Source organism: Anopheles stephensi, chromosome 2 (assembly GCF_013141755.1).
Source record: "Anopheles stephensi strain Indian chromosome 2, UCI_ANSTEP_V1.0, whole genome shotgun sequence".
Taxonomy (NCBI): Eukaryota; Metazoa; Arthropoda; class Insecta; order Diptera; family Culicidae; genus Anopheles; species Anopheles stephensi.
Genome location: NC_050202.1, coordinates 75,142,419 through 75,154,700, shown reverse-complemented (window position 1 = coordinate 75,154,700; position 12,282 = coordinate 75,142,419). Strand labels below are relative to the sequence as shown.

Below are 12,282 nucleotides of genomic sequence, written 5' to 3'. Positions count from 1 at the left end.
ATCTGAAACTTTGTCGGAAGATCAAGCGTAGGATGTGGATGTGGCAGTGGAACGTAAACAAAGATCTCGGAACTACGGACACTACGGGGCGTAAGGACAGAGTTAGGGCTGAAACAGCAGAAACGAGAGCATGAAAATGATTCGCTTCTACTGGGGGGTAGCCAACAAACTTGCACCCAATCTGTTGCGTCTGTTTTATGTTTATTTATTGATTGTGCTTAAGCCACGGAAGCATTGAAGCACAATCCACTGCAAAGCGTTGCGTTGTTACTACTTGCACCGAGCCAGAGAGCATAATGTTGAGCTTGAGTTTCCTTTTTCCAGTCGCGTCCAGAGCCACTCAGTGGTTAAGTGGCTTGATGATTTGTTCTGGATGTGTGGGAAAGTAATTGTAAAACAAATACCAGTTTCTACAACTTTAGTTACAATGTGTGGGCACATGAGCAGCATCTAGAATTCCTATCGAACCTTTCCGTTAGCTTCCTTGCATTTATTTGTTCACTGATGAGAAATTACCTTTTGATAGTCGATCGATGCTTTCGAATCTGCCCTCAACCTTCGAGCGCAGCGAGTCTAGATCGAACGGTGCGGCTAGTCCATGATCGACACTTCTGGATTTGCTCCTGTTGAGATGAAGAGGGAGGAAGGAAAAAGGGAAAATAGAATCACAATTATTCACGTGCACATGGATGAGCTCGGCCATCACTCTCGGTTGCTAGTAAACAGCAAGAAGCACGTAACGTTGCTTCTCCACCATTTGTATGTCCATGTCTCGGTCATAAAATTCGTATCATAATTCACTTAAATAGACACTAAATGTACGCTCATTTTACTATCGGAATAGCAATCTGAAACGTTCGATAGCGCTGTTTGGCAGGTAATATGTGGCTAATAAAATGAAAACAAGCATAACATGCACATGCCCTAAGCTTACGAGCTACTCCGGTACGTGCTTGGCGCGATATATTAACACTTCATCACTTTTACCAGCTGTCACTACTTACATGAAGGCGTTGGAGAGCACAGTGCTGTGTGAGGCTTAAAATTAAGTTTATCGTATGGATTGTGTTATCACGGATGACAAACATTGCTGTGATAAAATGGCTGTTATAATAACATTTAAAAAATGAAGACTTCATTGAAGCTAGCAAAACATTTATACAAACAAATTACGTAAATTTCATGACGAGAGTATTAGCATACATAAAATTAGCAAAACAGTATCTTTTAATAAACTCCATCAGAAAAAATGCATGTCAATTCTATTAACAATTTTGAACGTGTATTCTGAGACGGCGTTTCCAACGGTTGCAGAATGTAGATCTCACGCAGTGTCCCTGTCAGGTGCGAAAATGCAAACTTTGTTCGTCTTTTCACGACGGTCCTTGTGTACGTCACACTTGCTAATTGGATAATTACTGTAGGATCACAGCTGTTCCTGTGCTGTCCTACGACTTAACACCCTTTCCATGTGCTGCTCCTTATGCTCTGTCAGGAATCTCAATTCTTGAAGGGAAAGGAATCTTGGCCAATAGGTTCTTGTAGTCTTTTGTTGAAGCAGCCCGGTCCGATACGACACTTCATCAAGGAGAGGTGTCAATACCGGAAGTTCATAAAGTAATTGCATTCTATCCTTAAGCTATTTAACGTCACCTATGAAGGTCATTCAAGTTTTTATGAGAACGTTTGTCACTTTATAGGTAATTTGCGTAACTTTTTAGCTTTCCATTGAATATCCCTTTCGTATACTCCAATAGTGTACACAGGTGACACAGGGAGGTACATGTATTTCGGGTTAAATATCATGCTGAGCGTTTGATTTATAATGCCGCAACTAGGTGGTACGTCTACCCAGGCGGAACATTGCTCCTTTTGTATGCTGTGGCATTACAAAGAAGAAAAAAAAATGCTACGACCTCCACGACTCCCAGGGCAAGGAACGATCTCCCTTTCAATATCGCATCTCTCCTTGAGCGGCAATATCGAGGGGGTTCATAAATCATGACCGCTAGGCACACTTGAAAGTGTGAGTTTTGCCGAGTGAAATTCCATTCGTCGGTTTTGTCGCTTGACGCAAATCAACCTGCCAGCCAAACCACAGAGACTCGGTTAGACCTACTGGCATCTTCACTGGGGGGCCCATCAAGCACTACTACCGGTTTCATAGTTCATCGTTGGTCACGACTAAAGGGGGGGTAAACATCGCAGCTTCCTGTGCATCGGGCGGACATCGTGAGCCAGTGACCTGGTGTTGGGGTGGTTGGCGCACGTTCGCGGTCACTATTTCAACCAAGCCGAGGGCTGCGTTGCGCATGGTGGTGGTAGAGAGAGAAAATCCCTTACGCAGCCCATCAAGGAAAAATTTTGCACCACATTAAACGAGATTTATGCTTCCGGTAGGGCGATTAACTTGTCGTGTTGCACACACACACACTCTCTTTCCCTCTTGTGCGGCGGTCTTGCCCCCTTCTCTCGATCCCATACTGAGCTTGTATGTGTGATAGTCCCACCGCCAAGGGAGCCACCGCTCGAATGCGACAACGTCTACGAGTACGTCTACAAAACCCTTGCTGCACTCCCTTTTGTCCACGATGGTGGTTCCTTGGAGCAACGATGAGATGAAATCAGCAATGCTACCACACTGCAGGCTGCGAGGCAAAAATCCTACCGTAATGTTTTTAAATGGAATGAATGACAGTAACTGGTGCTGTCGCACTACGCTTGCCATCTTGCACCTGCCCGGCCAGTTGTGCCGGTATCGAGAAGGGCAACAACACCTGATCGCTAGCGGGCGGCGTGAATCAAGATAATTATAACACAAATTTGACACGATCAGTAGCTACGGCCACCGCAGGTAAAAGCCGCTGTGATGTATAGGAGGGGTTGTCGCAGAACGAGCCTGTCCCCATAGACATTGCGTTACTGATCGGCTATCCTACTACTCCAGCTGAAGGTTACTTACGAATGGACTCGCAGCATCTGGTATCTGGTAGTAGATTTAACGCAATCGATAGCACACATTAAGGCAACTGGTGCGTATTGACCCGTAAAGGAAGCGTAACATCTACAGATGGAGGAGGGACAAATGATGAACTATACGGGTTTGTAGATCGACGAGATCTACTGCATAGGGGAGTCACCGCGTTTGAGTGCGTTTCATGGCTGCAGTGCGTGAGTGAGCCGACAGTGCAACCGATCACCGGAGAAAGATCTTATCAACTGACGTTAACAGCGATCAGGTCGTCAGTTTTGTCTACCAGAGGTCATCGGGGTGTACTGGATTCGGTACGGTTGACGCTGACGGCTGCCTTATAATTAAATTATGCACGATAAATCTGTCAATCCGTGGCGATCCTGCACAATTGTGTGTGTGTGTCATTGATCGCAAAACATGGAGATATCACCTAAAAAGTGAAATGGTACCAACACCAACCCTTTTGCACGGTAGGCAACCCAGCTCCGGATATGCCGGTCTGATATGGTTTTGCGGTGGTATTACGATTGTGTTCCGCATGATTGCAGCGCTGGCATGTTGGCAGGGATCCTTCGCGTTGTATGGTTTTGGGGCAGCTAAAAGCGAGAAAACCTTTTCAGTAAATGAGTATGACTGAAGAATTTCAAGTTCAAAGCACCCGACAGCGCGCTCCGCCAATGATTCCGTGCCCGAGTGTGTCCATCAAGCGAGTGTCTCCGGCCACTGCAATGAAAGTTCCAACCGTCCGACTAGTGCCTGGGTTGGGCTGCGCCCGGAAATTGATCCCAATCGGTGCCAATCGAGCGAATCGAAAACCACAATTCGAGTGACATTGAACCCATCCGGAAAAGGTTGGTTGCCCATCGTTCCTTGGGTTTGGAATAGACAGAACACGTGCTACTTTTTCGCTTACTTAGTGAGAGAGAATTTCCCTGCTATATGGTGTTCTTAGGCAGAATTTAGATAGTTGATTGTTGTGCTGAGTATTTCCATGGAAATATCTATCTCCAGGACCATCGCATAAATATATAGCTGTAATTCCTTTTTTGATAGACATTGGACACATCCGTGACTGCTTCTTAACTACTATCTATCTTCAATAATGTGGGGCGGTCGGGTGCCACGGCAGGACCGGGGTTCAAATCCCATCCAAACCGCCTCCCCCCCGTACGCAGGGTTGACTACTTTACTATGGGTAAAATCAATTCACAGAAAGCCAGAAATGACAAGACCTCTAGAAGTTGTAGAGCCAATGAAGAAGAAGATCTTCAAGAATTTAGGACTTTGAACGCTTTATAGCTTACGATACGCATAAAAAACAGCTGGTTTGCCATATTCTCACACAGCACAAACCATTTACGACCGCACGCACCATCTAGGTCCACCCCACTAACGATCTGCTGGAAAGCTTTCGTTCGTAATTGTTCATCCATGTGCGTTGCTGCTGCCTGGGGCATTATGTTTTTTGCCCACCACCAGCAGGAAATGCAAATATAGTTTCCCAATACATATACATATATATGTACGAAGGAAGTCGATTCGAACGGTGATACGTCCGCCGTTCCAGTACGATCCGTGTGCCCCGTGGGCCTGAATAATTAGTCACGGGATGGTAGCGAATCGGTGGCCCGGTCGTCGAAGGCACGGCTGCTGCTGCTACTAGCCCTCATTTCATTAAATGAGTAAACAAATCCCGAAGGTTATTGACAGCGTGTGTGATGCGATGTCACAAATCGAACGGCACTATCGCGGCGGTATTGCAATTGTTTTCGATTAGCTGCAAGTTACACACCGCATGCGATGGCCGTATGTCAAGGTTGAGTACCGTTAAAAAGATTTCCGAAAACGAAAGCAACAACCAAAAACTAGTTAAATGTTGCGTCTTTTACCATTGTCAATCGAGAAACGAGAAACGCACGCATGGTCATCGTTCGAGTCATATTGTTGGAGTAACATTCGACTCAGTGTAACGCACGTTACGAAACGTGCCCTTGGCTGGTGCCGTATCGAATGCACACGAATTTTGGCTAATTAGTACACACATGGACCTTCGAGGCGAGCTTCGAATGAATAACAATGAAATTACGCAATCGTGATAAAGATTAGGCGAGACTTCAATAAGCTAGTTTTAAATGCTTCACAATTTTGGGAAATCCAATTTGATTTTATTACACTTTTTTTTACAGTCTAAAACAATGTTCCAAGTCATGTTCAAGTTCCAAGGGCCTACAGAGAAACCGTACACTAGCTCGAGGAACTGTGACTAATGTGCTACGATAGTGCCACCCAAGGTTTGACCATCAACAGCATCCCGTGTCATTCAATCGATTTTTGATTCATCTGATTAGGAAACCAATAAATCGAACAAACAGGCAACAATAAAAACTCGAACCTCTTCGCACCCTCTCTCTCCCTCCGTCTCTCTAAAATCAATCCAAAATGAATGGATTCCACATAACCGGCGGCGATAGAGTTCTTGGGTGCGCCGATGGCTGTGAGGATATAAAAAAACAATAAAACAACGCAAGATGATAAATCGTCACACATCTGCAGCTACTAACGAAATGAATGATACGGCCGGATCTTGGCGGGAAGTCGTACAAGCCCGTACACTTCTAGGTGAAGGTCAACCCATCCTCCGCGCAGCTGACCGGTAGTTGTTGATGTTTTCGCTATCTGCTGCACCGCTACCATCCATCATCACCAAAAAACAAAAAAAGGGCCAGTAGTTAAAGGGCCGGCGAGGGTTAACTCTTTTGATGAATCATTTCGTCGGGGGCAGAGCACGGTGGACAGATAAAAATAGACTTAAAACCAACCGTGAGCTTTGATGTTGCGAGCCGAAAAACAACGACGCGACCTCACGTGTGCCAGAAGTCGGCGGCACACGACCGCGCCGCAGCTTGGAAGGTAAATTGCGTGTTGACGGAAGCTAAGAATGTTCCAGCCGGAGCGCCGACAACAACACGCTGAACAAGCTGTACATTAGTTGTCGGAATTCTATGATGAAACATATTTATGATCACACATTATCACACCCGAACGGGTGGTAGTGTGGTGATGCCCTGTTTTTTGTTGTTGTTGCGCATGTATTTCAACCCGCACACACACGTGTGTTGTTGATGTTAATACCCAATCGATCAATCGATCAATTGTTGGCCCGGTGTGTCAATTCAAATACGGAGCTAGGAAGAATTGGGATGTGATGTAATCGAACTAATAGTCATATTTAGAAACTAATGAAGTTATTATGAATTAATGACTCAAATGAAGAATTAAAACAAAAACACAACAAAAAAAAAAAAACATTTAAATAAAAACAACTAACCTTCGGTACGGTGGGCTACTGAGAGTGTCGGAGCTCTTGGACAGTATCACATCCTGACTAGCTCTACGTGTCCTGTGCACCAAGAAATCGCAACGAGCGCATTTTATTGAAGGATGATGAGGATGATGAAGATGACAGGATGGTGCCATCAATCGTACACACGGCGAAACCGGTACGGGATAGTGAACGTGCGTGCCATTAGAGACAGGTCGCGGGCGCCATTCATGACCGAGGTGGGACAAATTGGATGCAGGAACATAAGTGAGGAAAAGAAAACAAATAAAGAAAAAAACAAAATAAACACAAAACAAAATTACTAAACTGCAAAAAGGGGTTAGCTGTGGGTAAGAAAAATGATACATAAAGAAAAATGGAACATAAAACTAAGAAAATGAATAAAAGCTCGTCCCGTCACGAGCTGATCCAGGTGAACAAAACAAATCATTTAATGTCGAGTGCCGTAATGTCATTGCTGGTCCACCATCACATCTAATCTTGGTATGCTACGCTATCGGTAAATGTTTCTTATTTTCTACGCTACACCACCATGGTTTCGTTGCATCGTCCGATTTCGTTTGGAGCAAAGCCTACACCGACGGCGGGGGTTCGTGATAAGGCGTAGCCCAAAACCAAAATAGCCAACGTCGGCGGAGCGCAACAGAATTCAATCAAATCATATTCCACCCGATAGGCGACAGCTAATTACAAAGCACAGCTGACTAAAAAAACTGGAGGTTGGAACTGGAGCAGCACAATATAATTAAACCTCGTGACATGTTCGATTTGTAGATTTTTCACCTATTTCCAGATGATGTAGACCAAAACAAGATTCAAGAAATACATGTATCCTACACATCCGTACGACTACAGCGGACGGATGAATCATGGGATTAAGAGGGACTATCCAAGGCGTGTTATCTTATTACACCGCAACGGAGTTGCTTACCAATAGTGCTCCTTAAATTTCGATAAGTGATTTTTAATCTTCTTTGGCTTTTCCATCGTTTTGGTTCGGTATCACATGTATCACAACACCACCGGTACACAGACATTCAAGGTCTCACTCTCTCTCTCTACATCAAGCTGTGAAATACTGTCTATATCACTGGTCAATTGCAACAGAAAGCTGATCAAAGCATTATCCAGAACAGTTGAAGCACGTTTGCCGTTGACACACGTGCAATGCAATTGATCACTTTGAATGATATCTCTCCCGTAATCACAGCACTGGTCTTAAGAAGCCTTAAGTTGCAACACAACGATGCACATTGCATTGCTGCACTCCTGTCAACTGCGGAGACTTCAATTTCGGAACGAAACAGGAACACACGCAAATGTCCTCACGGGATTATTGATGCTGGTAGATTGTACGCGCCCGTATACAGTGACCTACGCGACCGGTCTAACAAACGCGAGTGGTGCAGAATGTAGGTGAGATCGCGCTCAGCCCATCACGCGTCCCCGACCGATAACGAGATCGTCGTCCGAGGGCAAACCGACGACAGACACTCACAAAACCACGATGATAGTCTACTGATAAGTTCCCGGTTTGGGAAGGGTGCTGCTTAAGATTTCGTAGCCACAAGACACATGCGGAGGCTCCTCTACCTCTGGTGGTGGTCACAGGAGGCCAGCAGGAAGGAAGGCAGGTGATCCCAAATATTGATTCCTGCAGTGGCGGCTGGTCCACTTCACTTGACAGCCGACTTGGACCGCTTATCTATGCCGGGTGAAGCGAAACCTACACATCCAAGCCCATACAGTAGTGACGACGACTGTGGGACGATATGCAACCATCACTGTGAGGTGAGAATGAATGCGTCAATGTGTGTTGGTTGTTTTTTTACTTCACCATTTGTTTGAATATTATCGTGCGACTCAATTCTTTTCCTTGGGCAATCGTTTGATTCGGGTGGCTGCTCTGTGTTCGTTCCTACTGTATCGGGTTGAAGTGTTGCCTGCCGAGAGGCACGTGAGCATCTCAACGCCGATAGTGGATCGAACCCGATGCAAGCGGTTGCTGTCGACGGGGCAGCAAAGCCGACCAGGCACCAGGGCTCTGTTTGCTGAAACGCGCAGCCCGACACCCGAGCGCGGGGCTCGAGTGATCGTTAATCCTTTTATGAGGGAACAAGTGTTGGACCAACGGATTAACAGTGGACCGTGCTTTGTTTGCGTTCCCAATGCTGTTGTGAGTAAAAAAAAAACCCATGCAGCAATCTGGGAGCCGACCGAGGGCTTTGCAGTGCATAACATTTTTCAAATATTTACCCAATAGTTTCATTAGACATCTTGGCATTTAGCGTCGGCAGGTTAGGATTGCGTCCTCTTGCTTGCAATCAATTTTGTGGACACGCAGCTCGTTGTCGGTGCACCTGTGCGTGATATGACCTCGAACATGACATGCAAACATATGTTACACCGGAAATTATGTGTGATTCACGTCGACGAATTCCACGTGCCGGCATGCCAAGCGTACAATGACTTGGGCGCACTGATTGAGGATGGCTGTCCAATCGAAAGGTAAGATAAGTTATGATTTATCGCTATTTATTTTGCGACCCGAAGAACGAAGATAAAGATGGTGCGATGATAACGTTATTTAATACCGTTTTTGGCAAACGTGGGCGCAAAGATGACTTGATTATGAAGCAGATATATTAGTTCCTATTGTTTACAAAGAAAACCGGTGAAAAAGGTGATTGATTTGAACGGATGTCGTGTTACTTTGGGTAGGATTTTTAAATAATAGCATCATCATATTTTTATCATCGGCACTCGATGCAGTTGTAGAATCCTTGTCATGTCGTCATGATAGCAAAAAACTGTTAAAAAGATAGCTGGATTCGAAGCTATTTTTACAACAGGCTGTAGATATCTCGCGTGCGAATCGAAGCAACGCTCAAACCGTACAAGAGTACGGCACGCAATCTGAAGTGCACTTCGCAAGTGCTCATCTGACATTATCATCCTTCGCCAACCCTCCTAATGTGCATAGAAAAAGATCCACCACCGTAGGGTTTATTGAAAGGCCCGAGCGTCAATCTTCACGCCGCGCTTTACGCCAACAGAGAGCACCGGGTAAGTTGAGTTCTATTCTAAAGTCAATCGATTCATCCCCCAACTTAACGTCAGAATCAAAATGTCGAGCTCGCTAATGGGATATTGGACCACGACTTTATGGCATTTTTCCTTCATCGTTTGTTGTCCGACAGCTAAGCAAAGCTTGAACGGTGAGTTCGCAATGATATGAAGTGCTCAACATCTTATTGCGATCCTTCTTTCTGGGAGCGGAAAAACTAGAGGAAAAATTACATCAACCACACCGGCTCTGCCAGTACAACGGATCCAAAGTATTCAACGGCTGAAACCGGCCTGCACAAAAAGGGTAGTCAGCCATTGCCACGATGGTATGATGTCACGCATGCGGCAGGCTCTGCCTGTCATCAGTCACGTAGACAAGTCTCGAACGCCCCGAACGGATGCTCTAACCTTCACCCGAATGGCGAAAAACGGAAGTGAACAAATAGAATCGGTCTCGGTCGATTTCTAAGAATCCGCACACAACTCGAAAAGAACAACAGCCTCCCACGAAGCTAGAATTGAATTGAGATCAATCAAGCAGGGCGCGCTACACGTGCGGGCAAGAAGTTGCCTACGCTTCCCGTCCGAAAACACAACTGACGTAGCGACGTGACTTCTGCCTGACATGGCCGTAACTTGACACGAAAGGTTACACTGTTTCGTGTACAGTGCAGCACAATTTTTCCGATTCACCAAGCTATGAAGATGCTGATAAGAAGACGTCAAAATGACACCAGTGTACTTCTATTTTCTGTACCACAGATTTGGAGCTTTAAAGACAGAAACGGATGAAGGTGAGCAGAGCATCGTCAACGCACTAAAACAATGCACGCGATGGAAAATAGGTCAGGGTTAGATTGACGAGTGCACAGGCACCGGAGGCATGTGCAACTACTTGACACATGCATTTGAAGCTTTGAGATATGAAATACGTTACTATCGCAGAGATAACATCATCTAAGCTATCTCAAGTACTGGGCGTTGATTGAATAATCAGCAGCAGTGCGTTATGTTGCTCTCAGCACAGACAGAGATGTTGTGCAGGTAGAAGACGCTGGCGTGTTTGTCAAGTGACGAAGACAGACGACTTCCAGTTAGTGTTTTGTCAAGTGAATGGTTAAACGTTGGTGGACCGTGATGGTGACGTATCACACTGCCTGCAGTGCATTGACCAGACAGTATGATGTTACTTCCGTTTTAACGCGAATGTGTTTTTTCCCTTGTTAGGAACGCTGGCATCTGCATTAAGCTGTATACAAACCACAGAACACCGTTGGTAAAGTTTAACGATCGATCCTTGTTTCTTCCAAACAATCCCTAGAAAGCCAGATAGTCACCTTTGCTTAAGATTATCCGGCACGAAGATGTTCCACCAAGAGTGACGCTTTTCGCGCCCATATTTGCCCGCAGGTCCCGACCCGTACGGTGACGAATCGAGCCCGTGCACCGATCCGAAGCTGCTAAAACTGGCCGAGTCTTGCTGCATCGTGTCACTCCCATCGAGCGATGCCATCATACCCTTGCGGCGTCGTCGTTCAAGTTTTGTTTGCCAGGACGATGACCGTCGGCGCTTCTTGTCATATCCCGGGGCACCACCGTACGCGTCCTGATGCTGAGATCCGTTCGAACCCGGTTCGCCCAACATCACGAACGTGTCCGTGTTCGGTGCATCGTTCTCGATATCCGATTCACCCGTCTTGATGTACTTTTCCGGGATGGTACTGATCGAATGGCCGTTGTGGCTGTGATGATGACCGTTGCTCGAGCCGGAGGACACGGATGATCCGGACGATTTGGAGTCTTTACGACCACCGCCAAGAAAGACGACCGCGATCGAGCTTCGTCGTTTGTTGCTTTTCTCCGTACCATTGGAACTACTACTGCTACGCGATCCACCGCCGAGCAGGGCCAAACCTAGCGAACTGCGCCGTGGCGGTTTTGTGGAGAGTCCATTTTTGATGTTCATAGCGTTGCTGTTGTTGTTGGTGCTACTACCAGTGCTACCGCTACCGTTGCTGCCATTCGAGCTCGTACCCGAGCTGCTGGCCGTCCGTAAGCTATGCAGCAGCACGGTATCGCTACAAACCGAGGTCGTGGTCGTTGTCGAGAGACTAGATTCTTCGTCCAGTGATACTAGTGTCGGGATCGAGCCGGTACTATAGTCCTTCCGCGACCGGTACTTGCCCGGCGCGGTTAATATGCTGGTCATGGCTGATGTGGTCTGCAGCACAGAGGGAAAGGTAAGCAAAACAGTACCCGATCGGAACGGGGTGAGACAATGGTAAAGCTGCTGCAGGAAAAAAAAATTAACTAACCATCGAAGAACCATCGATAAAATGAACCTGTGCAAACGATTGTACTGTGCTTCCTGAAGTTTATAGCGTTAGGAAGTTTTGGTTTGTTGATGATGAAAAGCTTCGTACCGACATGCCAAGGAAAACCTCAAGAACCGCATGTTCTAGAGGCGTGTAAGATGTTAACGGGCCCTTAAGGCCTACACGCACGGACACACGGTCTTGAGTGGTCACGTTTTGTTGTAGATACGGTATGAACAGTAGGAAGACGCTACTTCTGCGGACAAGGTCAAACAAGCCGTTTGTGAGTGGAATTTGTGTGCCGGCAGGGCTTCCAAAAGCGTGTCTTTGCACAACGCCACTCTTGAGGCCTTCGCTTCGTTCGATAGTCGCTCGTCTTCAAAGATCGAAGGATGCTATAAAATTAATTATTTTACCCCTCTTTGTGCACGTGTGTGATGTGTGTGGCATGAGCATGAGCATGCTTCTTTAGACAGCCAATCAAGAGGCTTCACCGGAACGGTTGCGGTTTTCCTATGCTCTATGGCTGGTTTTGTGGTTACATGTGGCTGGTTTGGTTTAAACAGACTGCCGTTTAGCTA

The 12,282-nt window shown here is 46.2% G+C and overlaps 1 protein-coding gene across 22 annotated transcripts in view; it reads right to left on the bottom strand.

Moving 5' to 3' along the window:
* The window catches only part of LOC118507636 (TLD domain-containing protein 2), a 104,428-nt gene that overhangs the window by 35,826 nt on the left and 56,320 nt on the right, over positions 1-12,282 (bottom strand). For 12 of the 22 annotated variants that reach the window (XR_004905679.1, XR_004905680.1, XM_036046363.1 and 9 more), the window contains 3 exons: positions 10,724-11,607; positions 6,303-6,374; positions 517-623 (listed from right to left, as the gene is read on the bottom strand). Coding sequence is in view for 20 of the 22 variants with exons in the window: in XM_036046363.1 (XP_035902256.1) it covers positions 517-623; positions 6,303-6,374; positions 10,724-11,595 (1,051 nt within the window). In the remaining 2 variants the exon portion in view is untranslated. Of the gene's footprint in view, positions 1-516; positions 624-6,302; positions 6,375-7,248; positions 7,710-10,723; positions 11,608-12,282 lie in introns of those variants that run through there. The other 10 variants (XM_036046377.1, XM_036046380.1, XM_036046395.1 and 7 more) reach the window with 4 other exon arrangements.